The sequence below is a fragment of the Fistularia commersonii genome, chromosome 10, assembly GCF_037954325.1.
Source record: "Fistularia commersonii isolate RoL2024-O1a breed Wild chromosome 10, RoL_Fcom_v1.0, whole genome shotgun sequence".
Taxonomy (NCBI): domain Eukaryota; kingdom Metazoa; phylum Chordata; class Actinopteri; order Syngnathiformes; family Fistulariidae; genus Fistularia; species Fistularia commersonii.
This window is the reverse complement of record NC_141293.1, coordinates 15372383-15399465: the sequence shown is the minus strand read 5'-3', so window position 1 is coordinate 15399465 and position 27083 is coordinate 15372383. Positions and strand designations below refer to the sequence as shown.

General features: G+C 41.7%; 5 protein-coding genes across 8 annotated transcripts in view; 3 read left to right on the top strand and 2 right to left on the bottom strand.

Moving 5' to 3' along the window:
• Positions 1–886: 886 nt before the first annotated feature.
• On the bottom strand, positions 887–3025 carry LOC147230576 (trypsin-1-like). The gene is made up of 6 exons (XM_086154010.1): positions 2952–3025; positions 2716–2866; positions 2109–2359; positions 1350–1486; positions 1172–1273; positions 887–1092 (listed from the first exon to the last, which is right to left on the bottom strand). Exons 1-6 carry the CDS (start codon positions 2989–2991, stop codon positions 1045–1047), a joined length of 729 nt encoding a protein of 242 aa, XP_086010136.1. The 5' UTR covers positions 2992–3025; the 3' UTR covers positions 887–1044.
• Positions 3026–5322: 2297 nt separating this feature from the next.
• LOC147230575 (trypsin-2-like) lies at positions 5323–6635 on the top strand. Its single transcript, XM_086154009.1, has 6 exons — positions 5323–5372; positions 5443–5593; positions 5698–5948; positions 6027–6163; positions 6253–6354; positions 6446–6635. The coding sequence occupies exons 1-6, from the start codon at positions 5333–5335 to the stop codon at positions 6491–6493; spliced, it is 729 nt and encodes a 242-aa protein (XP_086010135.1). The 5' UTR covers positions 5323–5332; the 3' UTR covers positions 6494–6635.
• Positions 6636–8165: 1530 nt separating this feature from the next.
• On the top strand, positions 8166–10360 carry LOC147230574 (trypsin-2-like). Of its 2 annotated transcripts, none has more exons than XM_086154007.1 (6): positions 8166–8205; positions 8302–8452; positions 8524–8774; positions 9331–9467; positions 10110–10211; positions 10313–10360. In XM_086154007.1, exons 1-6 carry the CDS (start codon positions 8166–8168, stop codon positions 10358–10360), a joined length of 729 nt encoding a protein of 242 aa, XP_086010133.1. The 2 variants fall into 2 exon arrangements, with proteins under 2 accessions (XP_086010133.1, XP_086010134.1); XM_086154008.1 differs by having other exon boundaries at positions 8524–8778; positions 9341–9467.
• A 1234-nt stretch (positions 10361–11594) lies between these two features.
• On the top strand, positions 11595–16603 carry mrpl17 (mitochondrial ribosomal protein L17). Of its 3 annotated transcripts, none has more exons than XR_015106750.1 (4): positions 11595–11963; positions 15646–15714; positions 15802–16158; positions 16278–16603. XR_015106750.1 is itself a non-coding variant. In XM_086154456.1 (3 exons), exons 1-3 carry the CDS (start codon positions 11790–11792, stop codon positions 16054–16056), a joined length of 498 nt encoding a protein of 165 aa, XP_086010582.1. In that variant the 5' UTR covers positions 11595–11789; the 3' UTR covers positions 16057–16208. The 3 variants fall into 3 exon arrangements, 1 of the variants encoding a protein (XP_086010582.1); XR_015106751.1 differs by having other exon boundaries at positions 15802–16145; positions 16278–16602; XM_086154456.1 differs by lacking the exon at positions 16278–16603 and having other exon boundaries at positions 15802–16208.
• Positions 16604–21335: 4732 nt separating this feature from the next.
• The window catches only part of tmem145 (transmembrane protein 145), a 47835-nt gene continuing 42087 nt past the window's right edge, over positions 21336–27083 (bottom strand). The window contains exons 12-15 of the mRNA XM_086154006.1: positions 25183–25355; positions 23800–23920; positions 22786–22974; positions 21336–21707 (exon numbers count right to left, since the gene is read on the bottom strand). Coding sequence (XP_086010132.1) covers positions 21471–21707; positions 22786–22974; positions 23800–23920; positions 25183–25355 — 720 coding nt within the window. The 3' untranslated portion in view covers positions 21336–21470. The remainder of the gene's footprint in view (positions 21708–22785; positions 22975–23799; positions 23921–25182; positions 25356–27083) is intronic.

The following is a 27083-nucleotide window of genomic DNA, read 5'->3' as shown; positions in this document are numbered from 1 at the left end:
GATGCGTGGCACAGATAAGTGTCAGAGCTGGCTTAATAAATTCTAGAAATAAATTATTTAAACAAAAAATCTGATATGAACCAAAAAATCACTAACAATTTTTTTTCTCTGTTTTTTACTGAATGGAGGTCAAATGGAGGTTAAAAAAAAACACTGAATTTCATTTGAGAGTAGGAATGCGGTGCAGCGTGGTTGCCTGGATAAAGGGGTATTTTCTTTTATTCCCTCACATCAAAATTGTTTGTCATTATTTTTTGTAACTATTTAGCTAGATTGAAATTGGATTGAACATTTTAGCATTATAAAATCCATTGGACGCGTGATGTTACCAAAAGAAATTCTTTCAAATAGAAGTGATAGGAGGAAGACGGAAGTAAATTCAACATTTTAAGTATTTGTGATCTTTTTTGTACCATAAAATAATCACAATTTTAGTGTACCAGTATTTTAAAAATATACAAAAGAAAATTTTTTAACATTTATTAGGCAATAAATGACTTTTCTTTATGAATACATTAAATATATATATATTTATGTATTAATATACTTCTACTCGTCTAAAGAATGAAGTAAAATAATCACATTTTTAGTGTACAAGTACTTAAAAAATATGCAAAAGAAAAAGCATCACATTTATGAGGGAATAAATGACTTTTCTTTACGAATATATTATATTCAGAAATGTATTTATACATTGATATACTTTAACTTGATAAAAGAATGACATAAAATAATCACACTTTTAGTGTGCAAGTATTTAAAAAATACACAAAAGAAAAATATTACATTATTCAAAAATAAATTACTTTTCTTTACAAATATATTTAGATATTTATTTATTTATTCATATGCTTTAACTCACTGAAAGAATGAAGTTAGACTTTTTTGTGTTTGTTTATTTATTTATTCATTTATTTTTCAGAAATGAAATGGTTTTCCAGAGGGATCTGTCAATCACTTTAAACACTTTATTTGGCGAATGGCGGCGCAAATATTGGTGTTTGTGCAGTGAATGTTTGCTCGCCTCTGTAGAGGTTCAGCAATTTACTGGCTGGCCATGGTGCTGTGCAGCCATTCGGTCTGAACGCACACCTGAAAACAGGACACGAGTCAGTTTGCCGCCGAGCTCTGCTGAGCCGAATTTATGAAAAACGCAGCCATGACATGTTACCTTGGAGTAAACCCCGGGCCTGTCCTTCTGGGCGCATCCATAACCCCAAGATACGATGCCCTGCAGCTCGCCGTTACACACCACCGGGCCGCCAGAATCACCCTAAGTGGAGAATGGATTTTTCATTCAAGATTCCGCGTTACGGCGCATCTTTCGAGTAAAAAGCAGAGGTTCGTACCTGGCAGGAGTCCTTGCCTCCCTCCAGATACCCAGCACAGAACATGGTGTTGTCGATCATGCCGGGATAGGAGTTATAGCAGTCGGCATCGGACAGGATGGGGAGGTCCAGGCACTGCAGGAGGTCGCCATCAGCAGCTGCAACAAGAAAACATTGATTTCATATCCCTCTCACGTCAGGCCGGGCAGCAGGCGGCCTAACCTGAGACGGCTTCTGTTTCAAAGTTCAGCGATCCTGATCATCATTATCAGTACGTCATTATAATTTTATTACACATTAAATGCATAATTCTTACCCCGCACAATTTTTTTTTTCCAGAATTGTTTTGGAAACACTATCAAGTAATATTTTCCCTTGCTCTTTAACATTTATCAATTTTTAAGCAATTCCGCCTCACAGCACTAATGACCCCGAATGCAGGATAAGCGGCAGATGATGGATGGATGAATGGATGCTTTCGTTTTTTTGTTTTTTTTTAAGAATCTCGCCATTGTCCTTCCTTTTTCCCGATTAAAGATTTTCTTTTACTTGTGTGCATCCTCCTTGCAGAGTCACCACCCTGTACCCTATTTTACCATGTTGCAGTCAACATTCTATCAAACATACCTCCAAGTATTCTAATAATTCTGATCATTTTTGACATATTATCATTATTATTATCATTGTTTTATTGATTAGTTTGAATCGGCAATGTACATGGACATATGTACCCTTTTTGTAAATTTTTTTTTTTTGTTTTTCTCAATGTATGATACTCACTGGAGCTCAAGGTGTTTCCCCATCCGGAGACCAGACACATGGTGCCGGCGGGGGCGCAGCTGGTGGGCAGGGGAACGGGCTGCACAAACTCGTTGAGGACAGCGGGTTCGCTCAGCTTGATCAGCATGATGTCGTTCTCCAGAGTGTAGCGGTTGAAGTAGGGATGTCTTATGACTCTGGATGAAGAGATGAACTGCTCGGTACCCTCAGTCACACCGATGTGGTGCTCCCCCAGACGTACCTCGATGCGACTGGAAAACACAAGGGCGACGTTTAATTTTGTCTTAACTTTTTGACAAAAATTAATAACTACATTGATAGCTTATCCTACACAGGCTGGGGATGCTGGATCCTATCTCAGCTGCCGTGGGGTGTGAGTCAATTGCAGACAGACCCAATTCACTCCTTCATTTGGACAATTTTGCAAAATTATTCCAGTTTTTGGACCGTGGGAGGAAATCCAGGCAGACAACATGCAAACTCCACACAGAAAATTCCCCCCGTCGGAATCGAACCAGGGTCGTTCATGCTGTGAGGCGCGAGCGCTAACCGAGCGTATTTATATGACGCACGAAGTTCATCTTGAAGGGAATAGCATTATACGTACGACTTGTAACAGTGGCTGGCAGACACCACCCAGTTCTCGCTGACAATGGAGCCGCCGCAGAAGTGGTAGCCCAAGTTCAGAGACACCTGGTGGGGCTGGGAGTGGGCCGCGCACTCGTAGCCCCCGACGATCTTGTCATCGTCGATGGCAACTGAAAACACAAATATCTCTGTTGATATTTGAAAAGCAAGAGATGCGGCGGCCGAGCAGCCCGGCACGGCTTCCGTCTCACTTACAGGCGGCTCCGATGAGCAGAACGAAGATGAGAGGCGTCATGGCTGCAGTGCGATCCGCCAAGATGCACCAAGCTGCACCGGGTCACCGTTTTATATCCACGGCAACCTTCTGGATTGGTTTAATACATTGCCAATCAAAAAAAAATCTATGAATTGACATAGAGGCCGTAACCAACATGAGGGCAGTTCACATCAGGTGATTGACCTCGTGAGCATCGCGATCCAAAAATACCCGGCCCGATATTTGTCGGAGCAGCTGAACTGGAAACAGAATGTCCTCACATCGGGACAAATTGCTTAAAAAAAAAAAAGATTTTGCCCACAGCAAAGGGATGGATTATTATTTAAAAATGAGTTCTGAAATTTGTTTCAATTCGCTTAGCAAAAAAATCTTGGCTTTTTCATTTGAGAGTATGAATTTTTAATATTTCATTATCCAGACACCTTATGCTACAAAACTACTAAATTACCATTTTATTAAAAATGGGTCAGGTGACCACTTTAAATAGAAAATGAACATGATCATCATGTCTGAAAAAGGTAATTTCAAGGGTAATAGTGTATATAATACTGCGTTCTTCCCAACAAAATAAGAATTCTATTAGAATCTCAGAAAATGTCATTTTCTATCATTTTTTAGAAATATTACAAATTCCAAGAAAAATGGTGGAACTTATTCTTTCTTTCCTTGTGTCTTTCTGCTTCTTTCTTTCATTAATATTTTATTTCACATCAATCAAATTTCCATAAACTAATGTAATCAATTTTCTTCTTCTACTCCTTTCGGCTTTTCCCTTCAGGGCCCATTACAGCAAATCAACCTTCTTTTCTAGAACTTATCAATATATCATTTTTTTTTTTTTGCAAAAAATAATGTCGACAATAGAAAATAGATAAATATTAATGAAATAATAAGGCAACATTTAAAAGGGAGGGTTTAACATACTGGCCAAAGAATCAAAATCAGAAAAAAAAACACTTTATTTGTCCCTGACGGGCAGTTGAGGGAAAAAAATTTCAGAGACATGTATTTATTCACTTCTGTCAATAAACCGAAAAAAAATTAAGATACTGATGAAGGATGAACAATCAGACATAAAACAATATTAGTCATGCATGCTTGAGGAAATAAAGTGAGTTGGTGTGAGAGAGGAGGATACAGAGAATAGGGTTAGACGGAGTTTGATTGGCTGTGGCAAAACCTGAAGGGAAAATCAGAAAGGAAAAGAAGAAAAAGATAATTCCTGTTGTTACACATTCCTGCCATAACTGACATCAACCCAATACATGCATGATAGCTATTTACACATGCATTTTTATTTTTGTTATTTTTAGAAATCCATATTATGAGCCAAATGGTCCAGGATTTTGTTACTTCCTTGGAGAAAAACCTGTGGTGTGTGTGTGTGTGTGCATGTGTGTGTCCGTGAGTGTGTGCATGTGTGTGTGTGCAGCTGTGAACAGGACCACCTGCAAGCTGCTGCTCTTCTCAGCACAGTTCGCCGTGTCAAGGTCAACAGTTATGAAACACATCTCACGTATGCACCTCATGGAAATAAACAGTTGTCATGACGATACCAGAACAGAAAAGCGGACTGAAATAAATTTATCATTCTCTAATTCCGATGCTGATCATTTGATTGGCACAACAACTACGTGTGTATCTGTGTGTCAATACAAATAGATAGATAGATAGATAGATAGATAGATAGATAGATAGATAGATAGATAGATAGATAGATAGATAGATAGATAGATAGATAGATAGATAGATAGATAGATAGATAGATAGATAGATAGATAGATAGATAGATTATTCAAGAGTGACAAAATCAAATCTTATAAGGCTGTTAATTCTGGTGTTCATGCTGTTTCCAAATAACTTTATTTCTCGCTGATCATCGTTAATCTTTTGAAGATATAATTTCATCTACTTTTTTAACATCAGAGCAGATTAACACTGTGCTGTATTTGAAGTTTCAAGGAATGTTATGTTTAAATGTGGAGGAGAAGCTCAAGTCTCATCAAATGCGCGCTTCTTTCATAAATAAAGAACAAAAAACAGTCAACTGGAGTAAAAGGTGTATTTTGGATGGTTTTTCCTAATATATGTTCAACATGGAGGCAGAACAATTGCAAAATGCTGAAAAAAATACAGATTTTCTATTAATACACGTGTGGCCAATATTCCAACAACCACCTCTCTGAATCCACTGATTATCAGCTTTTTTTCCCGGAACAGTCACGGTTGTTTTTTCAGGATTGTGATTGGCTGAAAAAATAAACTGGGCGGTGTTTGATTGGATGGTTCTGCACGGCCTCTCTTTATAAATGCACAGGGTTAAAATATGATCTCTCATCGACAGGATCACACAGCAAACATGAGGTCCCTGATCTTCGTTCTGCTCGTCGGAGCTGCCTGTGAGTGTCGCATTTCAATTTAGTGCCCAAAAAAAAAACACTTTAGTTATTAAAATGTGTTGATTTTCAGTTGCCTTGGACGATGACAAGATCGTCGGAGGGTACGAGTGCGCGGCCCACTCCCAGCCCCACCAGGTGTCTCTGAACTCCGGCTACCACTTCTGCGGCGGCTCCCTCGTCAACGAGAACTGGGTGGTTTCCGCCGCTCACTGCTACAAGTCGTGAGTAACTCCCTTATATGACAACCAGGATCATGCAAGACCACGCCGGTATTTTAACCCCTAAAAACACTCCCCCTCCCGGAATCCCCTTTCTTCCTCCTCAGCCGCGTGGAGGTGCGTCTCGGAGAGCACAACATCAGGCTCGATGAGGGAACCGAGCAGTTCATCAGGTCGGCCCGCGTCATTCGCCACCCCTACTACAGCTCCTACAACATCGACAACGACATCATGCTGATCAAGCTGAGCGAACCCGCCGTTCTCAACGAGAACGTGCAGCCCGTCGCTCTGCCCACCGCCTGCGCCCCCGCCGGCACCATGTGTCTGGTCTCTGGATGGGGAAACACCATGAGCTCCAGTGTGTAGTGGCTCCTTAAACCCCGATTTTCTGGTTGTTTTTTAGCGGCCGGGATGAATCGGTGTCTCTGCTCCGCAGCTGCTGACAAAAACAAGCTGCAGTGCCTGGACCTCCCCATCCTGTCCGAGCAGGACTGTAACAACTCCTACCCTGGAATGATCACCGACGCCATGTTCTGCGCCGGATACCTGGAGGGAGGCAAGGACTCCTGCCAGGTATTCAATTTCAGCAATATGGGCTCCTCTGCGTGAAAAAGTTTGTCGGACGTCACTTTCAACGCACTTGTCGTCGTCTCTGTTTCCAGGGTGACTCTGGTGGCCCCGTGGTGTGCAACAACGAGCTGCAGGGTGTCGTGTCCTGGGGTTACGGATGTGCTCAGAAGGACCACCCCGGTGTCTACACCAAGGTACAGTAGTGATTTCCAAGAATCAGATAATGAAAAATCTAAATATGTTGTCTAAGTGTAAATAAACGGATGGTTTTGTGTCAAATCCCAGGTGTGCATCCTCACTGACTGGCTGAGAGAAACCATGGCCAAGTACTAAAGATCCTGCGAACACCTTCTCCGCTGCCTCCCTTCCGTCCTTGAGCTTCAGGGACGTTGAAGAGCTTTTCATCATTGTGCAGCGTTTTTGTTTTATTGTCTTATTTTTTCACCTGAAACAATAAAGCAAAGATTCACATCAACTTTTATTTCCATTCTTTGTTATGTGTCGGCCAATATCACATCCCAGTAAAGATTCTTTCCAAATCCTCAACCCGAGATGTCGTGAATAAAACCCCTATTTTTCCAATAACTTTTGGTAATGTCAAAGTCAAGATCGACAAATACAGAATCACAATAAATATAATCAGTATAACATTCCTCCTATCAGAATTACATACTTATGTATATCACACGATGGATATAAACCCTCTGCTATATTAACTTTAAATGCCAAAAAATATATCATGTACATTCAACCAGATGATATTTCAGCAAAAAAAATATACTGATGACATTTTGATTATCGAGAGAGAATAAAAAATAAACAAATTATTTTCTTTAATGAGAGAAGCTCGAATCGATGATAATGTGATTTTTTGTTTAAAAAAAAAAAAAAAGAGAAAAAATACCAGACATTTCACGGAAAGTAACGTACAACTCGAAGGTTTCAATGGGAATGATTCATACAAAAAAAAAGAAAACAAGGTAAAAGTGCAGGAAGAAAGTAATCATGCAAAATGCATGGTTTCCACCATTAGTGCAATGATACATAGAATTGACATATATAATCAATAATCATTTATTATTTTATTCATTTCTTTACACATCCTGATTAGAAAAACAACATGATGAACTAATATTTAAAATTCTAAATAAATGAGAGTCAGAGGTTGTTGCTGTGTATGCATCTGAAATTATAATAATAATATAATAAACATCTGACCGGCTTTGCTTTATTTTTCATTTTAATTATCAACCAGCGTATTGTCACCATTAGTGCAATGATCCATAGAATTGTCATATATAATCAATAATTAGTTGAATGAATGGGAGTGTAAAAGATATATTTTTGATTTTTTTTTTCTTTTTTTTTTCCCAGAAATTGAAGCTGCAATTACACATCCTAATTGGAAAAACAACATGATGAACTAACATTAAAAATTCAAAATAAATGAGGTTCGGGGATTGTTGCGATGTATGCACCTGTTAGTATAATCTGACTGGCTTTGCTTTATTTTGGATTTTACTTATCAACCAGTGTATTGTCACCAAGTGTATTTTAGCGAAATTAAAAAAAAAAAGAGACCGGAAGACAGGATTCTTTCAGTTTTCATTAGGAAAAAGCCCAAAATGGACGGGCTCCACCTGGCCGTCTCCCAGCGTCTCCCGGCGTCTCCCCAGCTGAGTCAAGGTCACACGCTGATTACAGTTTTGTTCCAGACACACTGTTCCCCAAAACGAACCACCACGGGAAGAACTCAAGGGAACATAAAACGTCGTTATAGCCGTTTTTATCTCCTTCAAACGCCTCAACATGTAAGCAGGACCATCAAGACCGGGCTTTTTATCTAGACGATTTTTAATTAGTAGTGCAAGGTTTTTCCACCGGCACGCTGTGAGGATTCTGATTGGCTGGCAGTGCTTGTTGGGTGTGTCTTGATAGTTGGCACTCAATAAAACGCCTGGAGAGATTTAAGAAAGTCCTAGTATCTTCATCCCATAAGCTGATGATGAGGTTCCTGGTGTTAGTGATGCTCCTCGGAGTGGCGTGTGAGTGACATTATAATCAGGTAGAAAGTTATTCTGGGGATTTTTGCAGAAGTTTTAGTCATTCAGTTTATGGGTAAAATGTGCATTTTATTTCAGTTGCCACAAATGATGATAAAATTGTTGGAGGTGAGGAATGCATCCCTCACTCCCAGCCTCATCAGGTTTCCCTGAACTCTGGCTACCACTTCTGCGGGGGGTCTCTGGTCAACGAGTACTGGGTGGTCTCCGCGGCTCACTGCTACAAGCCGTGAGTAGCCAACACCATGCATGTGAATCTCGGCGTTAAATACACTCCGTAACTCTCCGTATTTCTTCCAGCGAAATGGACGTTGTCCTTGGCGATCACAACCGCTGGTGGCTTGACGGTAAAGAGCAGATCATCGCTGCGGCCCTTGTGATCCCTCATCCCAATTATGAATCCTGGCTAGTCAACAATGATATCATGCTCATCAAACTGAGCGAACCTGCCGTTATCAACGATTATGTGAAGCCAGTGGCGCTGCCGACAAGCTGCGCTCCGGCAGGCATCACCTGCACGGTTTCCGGATGGGGCGTGACCATGAGCTCAGGTGAGTAAAGAAAGAATCAAAGGGATAAAAAAGGAGATATTGATGTAAAATAGTCCTTTTTGGGCAGAGCTCAAAGGGATTCACAACAGGACCAAAAGAAACAAGGGAATCCCAACAATCAATCCAGTCTCTCCGAGCCATTCATTGAGAATTCCAAAGATCTGGGACAAAGATAACCTTTCGTGACACTCATTATCATTTTAGTTCTGCGGACATTATTCTTCATTCAACTAAGCGTATATGTGTTTACACAGACTTATTTACGCTGTACATGTTGATGGGTGGTTGAAGGGAATTAAGAGGTGTCTTACCAAAGTGATGGGCAGAAAAGGCAGCATACGACATTAGAGTGCATGATGAGCAGGTTCAAGAATGACTCAGAAAGATTTTGTATTTGCGGTTTTGAATCATTTGGAGTGTTATAAAGTAATGACTACCAAAACTAACATCTGTCTGATCCAGTGCACATCCGCTCCTTCTTCGGTTCGTATGAATGGCTCAACTGGCTGAGTTATTTCTACTCATTTTCTATTTTTCCTGTTGTTGTTGTTTATAGCTGCAGACAGTAATAGGCTGCAGTGCCTGGAAGTCCCAATTCTCTCCAAAGAGGACTGTGACCTCTCCTATCCTGGAATGATCACTGACGCCATGTTCTGTGCCGGATACTTGGAGGGAGGCAAGGACTCCTGCCAGGTGCCAACCTGAATTACTAGATTTTGCTCACATTATATCGAACAATGTCTTACTAAATATAATATAATACCCGTGCAGTATGAATAATTTTAGCTTGACTGTGTATCCAATTTCTTGTAGATATAACTATATATATATATATATATATATATATATATATATATTTTTTTTTTTTTTTTAACAAATTAGTTTACAAAAAAGACTTACATTTTATACATTTATTGGATGAATACACTTCATCTTTATTAACAGAATATATACATATATATATATAAATAAATACACATACAAATATATATACATGAATACATAAATCATACATATCCCATTATTGCGTGACACACTATTACAAGCAACCCTTCCGGATATTACTGTAATTACATTAAGAAATACAGTGGTGCGTGTTTGTTTATTTACGTATTTATCTTAGTTCTTATTTATATATGCATACACACATCAACACATACACATGTGTGAGTATTTATTTTTTCAAATGAGCTCCTTGGTTGTTAAGCATTGTAAAATATTCCCTCAGAACAAAGATTCAAACTTTGTATCGAGCTCTATAATTATCTATGTATTTTTCCCTGTTGAATTTAGTATATTTTCTGAAATATAATTATTAAATATCTTGTTTTTCAGGGTGATTCCGGCGGCCCTGTGGTGTGTGACGGGGTGCTTCAGGGCGTCGTGTCCTGGGGTTTCGGGTGTGCAGAGAAGAATCACCCCGGTGTATATGCTAAGGTACAATCAAGTTTTGTCCTCATATTCACCACCAACAAATCCCGCAACCTCATGTGAAAATGTTTGATTTCATCCATTATTTGGCTTCCTCTCTATTTCAGACCTGCATTTTTACAGACTGGCTGAGGAGCACCATGGAATCGAACTAAGCCAGACCATCCTTTACCCATTATGTTAAAGACTGGAATAAAATTTGGATTTTTAATGTAAAAGTAAATGTGTCAGCTTTTATTATGTAATTCATTTCTCTTTATACATTTTCCAGAGATAAATGGTCATATTTAACCAACCAAGACCTAACAGCAACATACGAGGGCATCACAATCTGTCTTTATTTTGTTGACAAAGTGTCGCAATATGTTGACATAATTTCTCTTCAAAACTCAATCATATCATGAGGTGATCTTTAGTTTTTATACTCTGGTCTCTCAATAAGCCCCAAAAGCCCCAATAAATTGAGTATCTCAATAAGCCCCTTTAGCAAAGAGAAATTTAACAAGTGTATCCAAGGCTGTTGGAGGTTAAAACGTAAGATGAATTTTACACTCATCAAACACACACAATGGAGTCAGAAATTATATTGACAGAAAAAAAAACTGAAATGAAAAGGAACAGGAACATGATTTATGAGCCAAAGTTATATTGAAAATTTCACAGGGAAAGTCAAGTCAAAGTCAGCTTAATTGTCAATTTTTCCACATGTACTCGGCATATAGAGGAATCAGGAAGAAACTAACTTTCCCCATTGTGACATGAAATATTAATAATAATGACGTGCACATTAACAGACATTAAACTAAAAAGTATAAAGTGCACACAGATCAAATCTACTAGCACCGAGGTGAAGGACGATGGCGATTTAACAGCATCAAAACTGAATCGTATAAATATATGTTATTTAAATGTAGAGAGTAGCAGCAGAGTTTTCTGTGCAAAAACTAGTCAGGAAGTAATCTCATACAATAGCAGCATTATGATAATAGGTGAGAAAAAGAAGTGAATTTAAGGGCATAAAAACTATATAGTATATAATGCAATAAAAGTATGATGGATTTTCCTGTAACCATGCAAAAAAAAAAAAAAATAGCACAAAGTGAAAAATGGTGCAATACATTGTCAGAGTCCAGTGTTTGGGGGTGTTAAAAGAAAATACCTGTTCCATCCAAACGGCAAACAAATGATCAAAGTCTACATTCCAGTGTTAAATACTAAAAATTGTGTTGTTGTTTTTTCCAATTAATGTTATTGTTATTGTTATTGTTATTGTTATTGTTATTGTTATTGCTAATTAAAAAAACTCGAAGTGCTTTAGTGAAAATGTGGAAGCGGAACCTTCAGTGTCTTGGTGCTGTCACCAACTCGGACACATTTGACGGACGCACCGGCGAAGCATGCAGTGACAGCTGACCTCGGGAGGAAAAACCTCCGAGGAAACTGGGCTGGATCTCTTCTTCTAGTGTAACTGGGTAAAATATATTTCACACATCACATTTGAAGTAAACGCCACGCTTCTCTCAGCCCCCCTCTCTTTGTTACTTGGAGTTAGTTTCCACGGGGCTGCGTGTCTCAATTAGCAAAATGCACCTCACGTTACCCATGTTGATCTCCCACGGCCGGGTGGCCCGGAGGATGGGTCTGGGACCGCGGTCCCGGATCGACATGCTCCGGAACATCTTAACCGGACTGGTTCGACATGAGAGGATAGAAACGACGTTGGGCCGAGCCGATGAAGTCCGTTTCTACGCCGAGAAGGTGAGTTCTTTAGCATAGCTACTAGCCTGTGGGGCCTATTGAGTTCTTTAGCATAGTTTAGCATAGCTACATGCTAGCTAATATCATTACTTACCTTGCCAAGCTAAGTCTCATCAATGCCGGGGTTTATTGAAATTGAAAAACAGTTAAAAAATATAAATTCCAGCTGTTTTTTTTTTTGTAATTTCACAAACGTAAACACATGGGGTGTGATTGTATTAAACAAATATAATGTATTTTTATTTTGAGATATTTGGTTTTGACACAAGTGTAAACTGAAATTAGTTTAACTTAGAAACACAGTGGAAAATGTCTAATGTGAACTATTCGGGCTTCAAAGGTTAGAGAGGCTACAGGAAGGGCCAGTCAATTTTGAGTGAAAATAAGGATCAAACTACAAACATTGCTCATTCACTCTTCACTTATTCACTTAAATGCTAAAAATGCACTGTAAAAACTATTGGTGCAACTGTACTTTCGTTACTTTCTTTTTTTGCAACTGCACAAGTGCCTCAGTCACTTTAAAAACAAATCAAAGAAAATTGAACTCTATATATACTCTGCTAACAGTTAAGACAATTCATACTTCATTATATTTCTTATTCTTCCTCCTTTCTACTATCATCTATTACTGTTGTGTTTTTTACGTGAAACTCTGGCACAACAATTTCCTTCGGGATTAATAAAGTTGTTCTCATCTCATCTCACCTCATATCCATATCTAACTTGGCATAATTCGTCATCATTCTCTGACAAATTATTTATATATTTTTTGTACTTTTGAACTGTGGGTTTTAGAGTAGTGCTATTTCAATGCTCTGTATGTGTGAACGTATGGCAGCATTGGCAATACAGTTGACTTTGACTTGCGTTACCAATAAATCCTCTTTGTGATTTGGAAAATTGGCTGTGATTCACTGAAATGTCACTTTGTGAGAACTACTGAGGAAATTGGAAACTTTAACAACCCTACGGTCTGCTCTGACATATTTATTCTTCCTTTACATCCAACTGGCTAGACACACCAGTCTTTCAGAATTAATAGACGTGAGCAGCTCTCCTCTCTTTAATGATGGGAGGAAAGTGTTTCACGGGGTACAGTGGTGAATTTGTTTAAGTACATTTTTTTTCATCTTTAGCTCAAATGTGCTGCAACTGCACTGGCATTCGCCACAGGAAGCGGAAATGCCGCTGGTGGTTATGTTTAATTAATGACCAAATTGAAAAAAATTCTGCGATAAGTTGATACGAATATTTTGCCTTCCCAAATGGGCAGCATGGTGGCCCAGTGGTTAGCGCTTCCACTTCTCAGCAAGAAGATCTCTGGTTTGATTCTGCAGTAGGGCTTTCTGTGTGGCATTTGCATCTTCTTCGTGTGTCTACATGGGTTTCCTCCACGTTCTCAGGTTTCCTCCCACAATCCAAAAACAAACAGTGTGTTCGGAGACCCGAAAATGTCCAGATGTGTGAACGAGAGTGTGAATGTCTGCAATATTATATTATCCTGGGTTTCAGCCTCTTGTATCCGCAGCCTCGTTCTTTCGGTCGCTACCCACAGCTCGTGACCATGGGTGAGGGTGGCAGTGTAGATGGACTGGTAAATTGTGAGCTTCGCCTTCTGGCTCAGCTCCCTCTTCACAACGACAGACCCGTACAGACTCCGTATCACCGCCTGTCAATGTCTCGCTCCATCCTTCCCTTGCTCGTGAACAAGACCCCCAAGATACTTGATTTCTTGATTTGGGGCAGGAACTCTTCCCCGATCTGGAGTTGGCACTCCAGCCGTTTCTGGTTGAGCACCATGGCCTCGGATTTGGAAGTGCTGATCCTCATCCTGGCTGCTTCACACTCGGCTGCGAACTGCTCCAGTGAGAGCTGGAGATCATGGCCTGATGAAGCCAACAGAACCACATCGTCTGGAAAAAAGCAGACACTCGATCCTGCGGCCACCACACCGGATCCTCTCGACGCCCTGGCTTTGCCGAGAAATTCTGTCCATAAAAGTTATGAACAGAATCAGTGACAACTCTCACCAACTCTTGCTGGAACCGTGTCCGACTTAGAGCCGGTAATGCATACAAAGCTCTGACACCGATCATACAGGGACCGAACAGCCTCTATACAGGGTTCTGTACCCCACACTCCCGGAGCACCCCCCACAGGATTGCCCAGGTCCACAAAACACATGTAGACTGGTTGGGCAAACTTCCTTGCCCCCTCGAGGACCCTGCAGAGAGTATAGAGCTGGTCCACTGTTCCACGACTGGGACAAAAACCACATAGTTCCTCCTTGATCGAGATTCAGCAACCCGGCGGACCCTCTTCTCCAGCAACGCTGAATAGACCTCACCAGGGAGGCTGGGGAGTGTGATCCCCCTGTAGTCGGAGCACACCCGCCGATCCCCCTTTATAAAAATGGGGATCACCACCCCGGTCTGCCAGTCCAGCGACACTGTCCCCGACATCCACGCACTGCGGCAGGGGCGTGTCAGCCAAGACAGCCCAAAAGCATCCAGAGCCTTGAGAAACCCAGTGTGGACCTCACCCAACCCCGGGGCTCCTCTACTGAAGAGCTTTTTGACCACTTCAGCAACTTCAGCCCCAGCAATTGGTGGTGTCCGCTCCAGTGTTCCCCGGCTCTGCTTCCTTATCGGAAGGCGTTTCAACAGGGTTCACAGGTCTCAGAAGTATTCCTGCTACCGATCTACAACGTCTCTAGTTGAGGTCAGCAGCGCCCTGCTACAACGATACACAGTGCTGACTGAGCACTGCTTCCCCCTCGCGAGCCGCCGGATGGTGTGCCAGAATCTCCTTGACGCCCAATGGAAGTTGTTCTCCATGGTGTACCAGAACTCCTCACACGCCCGAGTTTTGCCTCTGCAACCAACGAAGCCGCATGCCGCTTGGCCTGCCGGTACCTGTCCTCTGGCTCCAGAGCCCCACTGGCCAGAAAGGCCTGATGGGACACCTCCTTCCATTTGACAGCATCCGGCACCACAGAGGTCCACCAGCGGGTTTGAGGGTTGACCCGCGGCCCCATGGACGACCGCCTTACGGCCGCGGCTTCAGTCTACCGCCTCGATATTGGAAGAACGGAACATGGCCCATTGGGACTCAATGTCCCGTTCCTCCCTCGGAACGTGGTTGTAGCTCTGCTGGAGGTGGGAGTTGAAACTCCTTCTGACAGGGGACTCTGTCAGACAGTCTGACCACCTAAGGAGGAGATACAAGGACAAATGCCTTGAACTGAAAAATGTTGAGAAAGACTAAGGAATAGGTACTAATAATTATAGTAAAGTGAAATTCAAGTTCCATTTTGGTTCCATTGTCTCTCAGAAGGTCATAATTATGTATCTGCTACTGCAAAGTCTATTCCAGATGTAAATGATTGACATTATTATAAATAAACGTATCTGCACCTGGACATGGACATTAAATTTGTTTAAAGTAGCATTAAAAAAGCTTTAAATTCGATACGCTAATAACTGCAGAAACACTGCCTGGGCTGCATGTGTTGCTCTCTTATCGGTGTATGATATTGAGCAGAATAATGATAGTGATGTGATCTGGAAAGGCTTGTAAAAAATATGCAAACCTAAATTGATTGATGGTTGGTTGTAATGAGAATCTGCTCTGCGTGTCACCAGTTTAACAAATGGCTATTTGCTTGTTTTGCCTGCAGCTGATTGATTATGGCAAAAAGGGAGACGCCAATGAAAAAGCAATGAAAATGGCCAACTTCTGGCTGACGGTACGTGTCCGCCGCTCTTACAAAGCTTGTTTGTTTCCGGATCCAAGTTTCCGGACGCTAAAGGCAAAGCCTCTCTCCTCATTTCAGGAAAAAGATCTAGTCCCGAAGCTCTTCAAGGTCTTGGCCGTGCGCTTCGAGAACCAGCCGCAAGGCTACACGAGGATGGCCCGCATCCCCAACAGACAGAACCTGGACAGAGCCAAGATGGCGGTCCTGGAGTACAAAGGCAACCCATTCCCTCCGCTGTACCCTGCGAAAAAAGAAAACAAGCTGACTCTCATCAACCAGCTGCTCAGCAGCTACAGGGAGGAAAAGGCAATGGAGGCGGCGGCTAAATTGTAGCATCACGTGGCTGAAAGGGGCGTGAAGACTTGAGGCGTACAATCATCACTGCCTTTTTCCCACTTGACAGCGTCCCAGTCGAACTGGCGGTTAAGAGCTTCTGTAAATGGACACTTATGCTTTAATGTTTGTCAATAAATATTGTTTCTTAACAGATGTTTTTACTTTCTTGTGTCGGTTGTCGCGGAAAGAAAACTATTAAGATATTTTTTCTTTTTCAGGAAAGTAACGGTTTCGCTTTCATGACCTGCTAAGGAGGAAACACAAGACCTCGTATTAAGTTTCAAGTCCTCATATGAGGACATCACACCTACAACTGATTTTTCTTACCTAGTTTTTGTTTCTGCGACTGGTAGCAAAATTAACACCAGACACCAGCTTTTATAAAAACTTGATAACGATCATCTTTTTGAATTGTGCATGTAAATTTGAGGCAATGTTGACTTTGCACAATGCTGCCAATTTGGAGGTACCTATTTGAGGACATGAAAATCTACATAACCCCTTGTGTAGGTAGTAACTGTGAAGCTGCATTAAAAACTATATTATTCACTAGATGTATTATATGTGCTGTGTTAGTGTCATTTTGTGCCATTTTGGTTGGTGGCGTGCCCAAGGATTTTGTAAATGTAAAAAAATGTGCCATGGCTCAAAAAAGGTTGAAAATGGCCTTTACTGTGAACATACTGACCCACATGAATGAGCTGGACATGAAGCTACAAGGGAAAAACTGTTTTGTCCACAAAATGCGAGCAAACGGCAGAACCTTCAAAACCAAGCTGGTTTTATTTTCAAAGCAAATGTCAGGCGAGTCTGATATGTACTGTTTACCAATGCGTTTTTTGTTGTTTTTTTTTTTATATACACGTATCGTATTTTGTGGTGACCCGTTCCGTCTGTCAAATTTTAAAAGTCAATATGGCCCCTGAGCCAAAAAGTTGGCCACCCCTGGGCTAGGGGGAATCAAACCAGGAATGTTCACTTCCAAGAACGATTTTGCTAACCTCCTCTGCCATGCCGACCCATTTTTGGGAAATTCTTTATTCATCCCTCGAAAAATGGAAATATTAGTTAATAGAAATGATCCTATCCTCATCCAAATTTCTAATGGATTGAAAAAGAGGGAGGTGGCAAAAGCAAAATGAGAGGCCTTGGATGAGTTGTAAGAACCTGTCATGATTGGCAAGGCAGAGAGATCGGGATCGGAAGGGTGCGCAGTGGGTTCGGGTGTGCAAGGATAGAGATGTAATTGTGCTCACAAATGAGTAGAGTGTGAAAGAGCACTACTACAGAGTTAGAGCAGTAAACCTCTGAAGCCCCCAGGATCAGTCAGTGCAGCTTTGAAGAGAATGAAGAATCGAACGACAGTTTGTCTTGATGATATGCCGATGGAGGTGTCTTGCAGAGGTGGTGCTAGAATTTTTGACTAGTTTGTTTAAAACTAACCTGGAGAGTCAGAGGGAAAGTATGCTTGTGCCAATTTCAAAGATTAAGGATGATTCTCAGGGATATGAAGATGATGAGCCACACAATGAAGCTCTGGGAAAGAGCATTGGAAGCAAGGTTCGGTAAAGTGGTTTCAATCTGAGAGTAACTGTATGATTTCACGCTAAGAGAAGAGAACCACTGATCCTGTATTTGCTTTGAGTGTGCTCATGGAGATCTACAACGCTCTGAAGGAGCTGCATTGTATCTTTGCGGCTTTCGAGGAAGCATCAAATGGCGTGCCAGAGGAGGTGATATGTGTGAAGGTAAAACGACAGAGGTTAAGAAGAAAAAAAGGAAGACGGCACTGAAAGTGGTCGATAAACGTCACTTTCAGTTATACTTACATTTAAGCCATCATGCATCAACCATGAGCGGTAGGCAGACGCTTAGCAGGGCCAGGCTAGCAGTTTCAGTGTCTTGGTGGAAGTGGCACCGCATCAGGATCAGCATTGAGCCCCCTTTGGTTTGCGATGGTGACGGAAAGGCCGACAGACGGTCAGGTCAAGTCAAATTTTATTTCTATAGCGCCAAATCACAGCTCCGTTGTCTCTTGAACCTTTACATATAGAGCAGGTTTGGACCACACTCTTTAAAATGATTTACAGAAACTCAACATTCCCAGATGAGCAGGCACCTGGCCAACAGCGACCAGGAAAATCTACCTTGCAGAGACCTTGGACATATCTGAGCTCAAAAAAAAAGGGAGACTGAGACGAAAGGGTTTTTGGAGGGACAGGCACAAACAATCAACAGCTATGAGGCTCTGGTGACATCATACAACGATGGCTTCAGATAAGACGGTCGGACAGGAATGATGTGTGCAGGTGACATAGTGATCTACGGCGAGAGCAGGGAGCAGGTAAGAGGGACGGATGAGCTCTGCGGGCAAGAAGAATGACGGGCCACTCGTAGCGCGACAGAGTGCATGTGAGTAGAGGATGAGGGAAGGTGCAGGAGTTGAAATATTCAAGGTCAACCACTCACAGCAATGGGTATTGCTATAAAGGGTTGTAGAAATACAATTACAATTGTGACGACCCATAATTAGGGAGAAGCCGAAAGAAGAAGGTTCCTGGAAAAAAAAGTTTATGCAGGAAGCCGTGTTTCCCTGGGTTAATCCACCTTCTATTTCTCATTGCATGGGAAAATTCCAAGACTAACTAGAAAAAAAGAGGACAAAGGGGACGGTTATACTACAAGGAGGAAATGAATTGAAAAAAACAAAAACTGAAGTTGGAAAACAATTTATTGGAGGCACTTTACTGAAAATTAATATGAAATTACCAGAAAATTTGCAATAATGATTGTAATGCTTATAATAATAATAATAATGAAGAAATGAAAATGATGAGGATAATAATCGTAAAAATAATTTATTGGAAAAATAGCGAGGCCGAAATAAGAAGCATGATAATGAATAAATATTTATACAAACGTCAGTAATATTTCATTTTTTGATATTGAACGAATCAGGAGCGCGTCATGTATATGACACGTTCGTTGCCGCAGAAAACATCATGATGGTCTTTTCTTTTTTTTTTCTTCTGTATTTCCCAGCTCTCATGTTTGGGGGTTTTGCCGTGATGCTGGCAGTGAGCGAGAAGTAATTAGAGAGGCTCACATCAGTGCATCCAGCCTGGAGTCACTCCCTGAGGTTTTGTACTTGTACTTTCATGTAAGGAGATCTGATTCTTACTGGGATTTACAGATACTAGATTTGTTGCTTTGGACATTCCACCGGCTGATGCCAAATAACACACGAACCCACACGAAGGTCTATAAGAAAACCATCTTTTTTATTGTTTTGGCAAAAAGTGTATATTTACAGCATATTTAGAGTTGTCATTTGACACCATTAAAATGCATCGGAACAGTGTTTAACTTGTGTGCTCTTAACCAGATCACTCTGAGTCGCCTAAAAGCTGTGCTGTTTTTCCGTCATGCATACATAATCTCTTTTCAAGTTCAAGCGTGTGTTTGTGTGTGTGTGTGCGTGTGAGTGTGTTTCTGTGTGTGTGTGTGTCTTAGTCCCGTATTTGCATGTCAATACGCGCAAAGTTAAAGCGGCGCTTGTCAGCGAGCCTCGCCTTTTTGGTCGAGTCGGTCAAGTCGTGGCAACTGTAACGATAGGCAACGGCAGACAAAAATGGCGGACATGCCGAATATACACCGGACATGTTGTCAGAAATATTGACTTGAGCTAATTCAAGTATCGTTCTGCTTCACGGACTATGTTACACTCTGACTACACTCTGACAAGTTACACACCACGGTCCTACAAATCCTAGAAAGTTCTCCGTTACAGCACTGGCCAATCCTGTTAAAACCGGCGCTTTTTACAAAATAGAAATGAACAAATACTGTCAGCTCAAGGTAAGATTTGCGGATTTTTCCGGAGCTCTCTACTGGAAGGAAGCTGGTGTTCGACTTACTGAGACGCTTAAGACGACTTATCAGTAATTCGTTGTTAAGGTCACGTTAACGTAGCTCTGCGAAATGCGCAACAGTCGGTAGCATTTCCCTAACGTATATACAGGCGTCTGGATACTACGGGAGGTGGTGAGAGTACAGGTTTTAAAGCCGTCTTAGGACGCTATCACAAATAAACAGACTAAGACCAGGAACATTAAAGTGCTCCATGCAGGACAGACGAAATGCACAGCTGTGTTGCTATTTTCGGTTCATCTGCAAGCCTCGTTTCCCCCACCGCCCCGTTTTGCTTGTCGACATCGGGCGATCGAGAAAAACGCCAAGCAGGAGGAATTTTTTCGCCCGCTTTCGGCGAAAAAGGGCAAAAATATGACAGGGCGCAGGTGAGGTCGGAGCGATTGGAACGGAGGGAAACGACGGGGGGGGGGTAAAGGCGATCGTGGGAATCGTTCCCCCTTCACTGACACAGAGGTGACTTTGCACTTTATGTTGTTTCCAGTGAGATTTAGAATTCAACTGGCCGGTTCTCGAAAAAGAAAAAAAGAAAGTAAACAAAAAACACTATGTATTCACAAAGGTCTCTGATACACACAATCAGCGAATACTGCATGGTCACATGGAGTACATATATTCACTTTCCGGACAGGAAATACAATACAAACATGCATCTTTTTTTTTTCCTTTCATTTTGTTTTTTGTTTACAAGTACGTACCTAGAGGCGCCCACAGTGAACGTGACATTTTACATTTACGCATCAGCATATCAATCCAGAATAACCAGGTGCGATGAAGGCATATAAGAATATAAATTAACAAACTCCATATAGAATAAATATCTATATTTTATCAAAATGTGTCGAACATAAAAAAAGTAATTTTCTAAATGTAATGGCATGAGATTTTTTTTTTTTTTTTTTTTTTACATTTTTTTCTATTTAAATCTCGATGGTCACAGCACCGACTGAAATTTTATAATGTGAAGAAAAAAAACAACTCCGGGGTTAAAAACTATAAGGTGGTAGCTCTCTTCACTTTAAGCTATTTACAAACTGTTCCAGGCACACCATCAATGCCCTTTTGAATTTTTTAATAAAAGCGTTTCAGAATTTTTCTTTCAGTCCCGCAGCGTGCACAGCTATCATCCTTCTATTGCTCTGGCTACATCCACTTTGTCATCTTTCTCCTTGTGTGCGTTTTACTGGTCACCGTCAAATATTTATTGCTTCTTCATTCTTTAACAGCCTCCTCTCTGGCCGTAGCTTCCATCTCCCACCTTTTCTCCACCGCTCACAGGTGAAAAGGGACCATTTAGAGATTCGCTCTCATGTGTTTTCATTTCCCCTCTTAGTCCACCTGTCTTCTTTTTATTTTATTTATTTTTTTGTTTTTTTTGGCTGTCTGTTACTGTGTTATCTTGTGTGTTCTGTCCGTGCCCCCCCCCCAAACCCCCTCCGACCCCCCCCCCCCCCCCCCCGTCTCCCTCCGTAACTCTTGCCTCAAGCCTTCGATCCGAACCCTCCCCCTCCGCTCTGCATGCTGAAATACTCTGTGAAAGAGGGGAGTCGGGGCGGCAGCGGGGGCGAGTGCGGCACCGGGCGTGGGGGTACGAGGGGCGGGGGCGGGGGTAGTATCGCCGTCAGGTCGGCGGCGGTGGTGATGATCTTTTGCTCACTGTTCCTCGGCACCTCCGGGCCTTTACGCGCCACAGTTTCCTCCACCGTTTTTACCGGATCCTGCAGCAAAGACGATAAGGGTTTGGACATTTGAGCCACCGCCATCTAATGTTACTGTAATGAGGCACCGCAAAGTGGGACCGCGCAAAGTGTGTCAGTAACACAACGCTATACATCACAATTTGACAGCTTCCCCTTCATATCCCTTGAGTGCAGAAGTGGGGAGTTAGTTTGTGTCAAACTTCGCTTTTACCTACTTCTTTGAAACTTATTTTAAAGCATGTGACATATTTTCATTATCTATAGCGGCCAGCGATGCACAACACCAAAAAACACAAAATAAATCATCTTTGAAAAAGGGTTCATTTCTATTTTTGTAGATATATGGGAAGAGTCTAGGTGTGGAGCAGAATGAATGATACATGAGATTTGACCCTGCGTGTTCTTCGGGGAGGCTGTTTCTGAGCCTTCGCTTTATCACTGTATCTGCTTGATTTGAGCAAAATTGTAGGGGAATATTAAAACACACACACAAAAACGCACGATAAAAACATATAGTTTTTCCGTTCACTGACGATTCGTCAGTCGGTCCGGATGAGCCGTTTTCAAAACACCTGCAACCGCAGAGGAGGAGCACGCACACATCCATGCACATAATCAAAATATATGGTAACATTTTGTTTTTTTACTTTTGATCCGCTATGAAATTTCTGTTTTATTGAGTGACGTGAAGCAATTCCACAGGCCGGCTGTTTATAGACAAATCAAATTTGTTTTACTGCCGCTACGGTGGAAGCGGGGGGTTAGCAATGCGTTTCCGAATCCATCCGTCACCGGAGCCTATCCCAGCTGTCACAGGGCGAGAGGCGGGGTTCACCCCGGACCGCTCGCCGGTCAATCACAGGGCCGCGTATCCAGACAAACAACCATCTATTCTCTCATTCACACACATTAGCCCGTTATTAGCGTTCGCCAAATTAGGTAAAGCCGTCTGCACACAAAATCTGGTAAAAAAAACAAACAAACAAATGATGTAGATGTGATTATCTGAAAAAGTCAAAATGTAAACGTTGCTCCAGTATTATGGATGGAATTCAAACCGCGGTTGTCATTTACGTCCGATCACAGTTGAACTTACTGACTGGATGGAGAACAATTCGGTGAAGTTTGGTTGAGAGTCTCCCAGGAAGGAACTATTTCCATATGCATGATGGGGGAAGCTCTCGGCCCCCTCGCCCCCCTTCGGACTGGACAGCAGGATGCCAATCTGCGACGTCCGAACATGGTAAGGGAAGTTCTTATTGGCCGCCGAAGGTCGTGTTATAATCTAAAAACGAAAAGGGTTAGAAGAGACTTCGTTTCAAATCAATCATTTTGTGGTAATCTATACATGATGACATTTTTTACCCAAAAATATGGAGGAAAATATGTAGGTGATGGAAGAAAAGTACAAAAAAACAATTCAGAATGGAGTAAAAAAGAGAAAAAAAATATGTGGCTTTATTCGAAAAGACAATTAGCTTAAAATAAGACGGCTGTTGAATTCAAGTAAGGTGAGTCTCCAAAAATCCCAAAAAATTATGATGATTCAGTTAATAAATAGAAATAGAAGTAGAAATAATAAAGACAAAATATTGAATAACCTTATTAACCACATTTCCAGTTATTCACTAATTCATTACTGTTAATTCACTGCCAGTAGCAATAATAGCAATAATAATTCATAGCAATAATAATGAATAAAATCCAAAGACCACCCTCGAAAAACAATTACAATTGCTAAATAGAGCATTCATCATGTCTTTTGTCATGAGCTGAAAAATCTCTTTGTTCCAGAATTTTCCAGAGGGATGACAACAAAAAGAAAATTTAATAAAAGAATAAGAACGCTTTCCCAGCAGCGCCACCGAGGAGCCGGGATGTGTAACGCAAGCGCCGAGCGTGAACATGAAAAGGACATTTTAGGAAAGAACAATGAGTCGAAGGTGAGGAAGAGTAAGATAATGATGTGTGGGGACGACGATCGGCACAAAGTACTTCTGACTGGAGGAGAGTGAATAATGCATGACCGACACTGGCGATAATGAGTCGGGGAATAACGCGAACTGTGCAGAAGTGCAAGGCGGGTCGCTTGTGTGTCTGAGGTACGAACGAGGAAGACGATGTGAGCGTAGAGGTGGATGCCCAGCTGAATGCCGTTGACGATCTTCTCCCGGGCCCATCGGGGAATGCCGAAGTTGGCGATGAGAGCCATTACCGGCACCGCGAAGAACCTGAGGGGGATGATAATGAAAAGTCACAAAAAGAGGGGAGGCGGAGAGGGTGGGAATATAACTTGAGCTGAAAAAAGTCAATTTTCTTCATATTTTTGATTTAAAGCTTCCAATTTTCAGGCTAATTTCATAACTGAATTTCAGAGCAGGTAAAAAACTTAATGGTGTTAATAACAAAGGCATAGTTCAGTCGTGATCCTAAGAAAACAAATTATTTATGAAGGGATGGACGCTCAGGGCTGGAAATGGAAAAGAAATATCGAAGACAAAAAAGTTTCTATCCGGAAAGGTTAAAATAAGCTTTAATTTGACTAAATATCACAGAAAATCTGTGTGTGGTGAAATTATGTCATTAAATGTCTTAAATTTAAATTCTTATTTAAATTGAGCCTTCCATCATCAAAGTATCAACAGTATTTTCTTTTAGGAATGCGAGCATGTCAAGTTAAATCCATGTGAGTTTGCAGATGATATTCTTTCATGTTTAACTTTTTGTTCACATTTTGAAACAGCCGGTTCTTGCTTTTTCTTCTTTTTGGCAGTTTTCTTGCTAGTTTACATTTTGAACCACTGGAAATGAAAGGCCTTTTTTTTTTTTCTTTGTAAGACTAATCAAGAAATGTCGTCTCGAAAGTCTAGATATTTTTGGGGCACGAATCGGAAAACTGCGGCGTTGGCGATTAATGTTTATAGAACGTTAATAACCGGATGACACGGTGAAAACCGAGAAGTGAGGGAGGGTATAGACTAGGTAGAGATGATGTTATTCCTAATGTACCCTCCATTTTCAGCAAATTCTGTGCTAAAAAGTGAGCCAAGGGCAGAGGAGCGGATGCGAGGTTTTTTGTTTTTTTTTTCATTTTTCTTTTTTTGTCGGGCAAATGAAAAGTGTTCTGCTTAAACTATCCGTTATTATTCCAACGAACACTGTATGGGAGCATAAATTATTGTAATGGAAGGGACCTCATCAGTTTCCTCCAGCGATCGCTTGCTCAACTACAATTATCTGCCGTGTGAGCGGAGCAGAGGTCGGCTCACGGTGTAGTAAAATAAACAACGTTCATTACGAAAGCATCAGCTATCGCGCGCACATTTCTACAGAGCTGCATAAATTATTCAAATGGAGGAGACCTCAAACAGTGAAATGTGTGTTTTTCTCCTCTTGCAATCTCTTTACCCGGCTGCTATTATCTGCAGCTCGGGCTGAGCGAGGCGAAGGAGGCAGGAAGGGACGCGGGGTGGCGGGAAAGTCAAGGTCTCACCATAGTGTGTATGTGGTGAAGAAAGGGACGTAGAAGGGCTGCTTTTCAGGGTAGTGTTTCAGAGAGACCAGCACGGCGTAGCAGAACCACACGTACGCCAGCAGCTGCAGGCCCATCAGGCCGTAGCCGGCGGGGCTGTCGTAGGCGTACAGCACTTCACCTGGGTCGAAAAACTGGCACGGAAGTTGGAGCAAAATCAATACACGCATCACACCTCACGGACTCCTGCACGAAGCCGCTTCGGCGTCGGGCGCCGACGCGCTTTCTTCCGCATCGAGGTCAAGGGCGTTTACGCCCGATATCGCGCTTCGAAAATCCGGTGCGTACGGCGGCGTGGCCTTCTCCTCGCTACATAATGCAAAAGCGCGGAGGTTCTCGGGGACCTGACCCGCCAGGTGGGTTTCCTAGGCAGCGGCGCCAGGACGGGCGGCACTTTGAAGCCTTCATTCCAATTCCGATGGCAACCTAGTTTGCCGTATTTTTAGCGCCGGCTCCCACGGGTTCTGGGCTTTCTATTAGAGGGGGACCGTGGAAGAGCTGATAAATTACACAGCTTCAGAGGCGCGAGCTGCCGGCCGAGAGATGGCTATAGGCTCTGAAGTTAAATATAGCGAGGATACTTTCACGGCGCCGTCCCACTGGGTCATTAAGATTGCTTTATTCAAAGACTGTAATCCACTGTCTCTAAATGCGCATCAACACATCTCGCTGAGATGCACCAACGCGGCGGAGGTCTGAGTGTTATCGGTTCACGGGCGGCTACGCTTAACACCTCAGCGGATGCGATCTCTCCGTCTTTTCACACAGAACGGAGACACGGAGTAATTAATGAGGAAGGAGTTTCGCAGAAAATAAATAAACCAAACCAAACCCGCACATACAATAATAATATCCCCCACAGTCGCATTTGTAGATGGAAGTTGGAGATCAGTGACTGTAACACATCTTAACCCTTTTTTATTTACTTTTTCTTTTTTTTTACCTGGATGAGCGTCCATTGTATATGAAATATAGCAGGGGTGGGCAATTATTTTGGCTGGCGGGCCACATTTCGTATTTAATTTTTATTCGCAGGCCAACTAGGTAATATGTAAATAGCAGAAAATGAAAATTGCAATTTAAATATTTAATTTTTTGGCATTTTATTTCAACTTTAAAATCATCAATGATCATATAAATGTACTGACCAAGGATGGGCAATTTTTTTTTTGGCTCGCTGGCCACATTTCTCATTTAATTTTTATGTGCGGGCCAACTCGGTATCATGTAAACTGAACGAAATGAAAATTGCATTTTCAATATTTAAATTTTTTGCCATTTTATTTAAATGTTAAAATTATCGATGATCACATAAATGCAGGGACATTATTTTGTATGTAATCATCCGTACCAAATTTAACAAAATTTAACCCGCGGGCCGTAAAACGCCGAGGTCTGATCTATAGGTTTAATGAGTGACAAGGCAAAAACGCCTGGCCGTGGTCGTCGGCACTTCTGTGAATATTTATGAGCTCATTTAAAATGCAGAGGAGGTTAACACGATTACGGATAGCGTGTCAGGAAACGTCTGGAATGTCAAAATTGCCGGGAGAGACCACGATTAGAGCGAAGTCTCAAAAAAAAAAAAACAGTGTTGGCGTCCGCTTGCATTTTGCGCAGCTTGAATGGTTTCTCTGTTTATTAAACCCCAGACCCATAAAAAAGATAAACTTGTTTTTCTTAAAGGAGCGGAAACATCAGTCGGCTTTCTTTGATTTGTCATCAACCATGAAGATTTCAATATTCTTTTTTTTTTTTTAAACGTACACAAAAAATATTTTCTCCGCTCGTCCGTGGCTGAGCAGACATTGAAAACCATAAGACAAGTAAAACGAACGGGAAGGCAAAAGAAAAAAAAACAA

Excerpts from the sequence above, each read along its gene's own strand:
- LOC147230576 (XM_086154010.1), bottom strand. The coding sequence starts at position 2,991 with ATGACGCCTCTCATCTTCGTTCTGCTCATCGGAGCCGCCT. Across the intron at positions 2,867-2,951 it reads TCTGCTCATCGGAGCCGCCT|TTGCCATCGACGATGACAAG; the intron begins GTAAGTGAGACG and ends TTGTGTTTTCAG. Across the intron at positions 2,360-2,715 it reads GCCAGCCACTGTTACAAGTC|TCGCATCGAGGTACGTCTGG; the intron begins GTACGTATAATG and ends TGTGTTTTCCAG.
- LOC147230575 (XM_086154009.1), top strand. The coding sequence starts at position 5,333 with ATGAGGTCCCTGATCTTCGTTCTGCTCGTCGGAGCTGCCT. Across the intron at positions 5,373-5,442 it reads TCTGCTCGTCGGAGCTGCCT|TTGCCTTGGACGATGACAAG; the intron begins GTGAGTGTCGCA and ends GTTGATTTTCAG. Across the intron at positions 5,594-5,697 it reads GCCGCTCACTGCTACAAGTC|CCGCGTGGAGGTGCGTCTCG; the intron begins GTGAGTAACTCC and ends CTTCCTCCTCAG.
- LOC147230574 (XM_086154007.1), top strand. The coding sequence starts at position 8,166 with ATGAGGTTCCTGGTGTTAGTGATGCTCCTCGGAGTGGCGT. Across the intron at positions 8,775-9,330 it reads GGGCGTGACCATGAGCTCAG|CTGCAGACAGTAATAGGCTG; the intron begins GTGAGTAAAGAA and ends TGTTGTTTATAG. Across the intron at positions 10,212-10,312 it reads ACCCCGGTGTATATGCTAAG|ACCTGCATTTTTACAGACTG; the intron begins GTACAATCAAGT and ends TCTCTATTTCAG.
- mrpl17 (XM_086154456.1), top strand. The coding sequence starts at position 11,790 with ATGCACCTCACGTTACCCATGTTGATCTCCCACGGCCGGGTGGCCCGG. Across the intron at positions 11,964-15,645 it reads TCCGTTTCTACGCCGAGAAG|CTGATTGATTATGGCAAAAA; the intron begins GTGAGTTCTTTA and ends TTTTGCCTGCAG. Across the intron at positions 15,715-15,801 it reads TGGCCAACTTCTGGCTGACG|GAAAAAGATCTAGTCCCGAA; the intron begins GTACGTGTCCGC and ends TCCTCATTTCAG.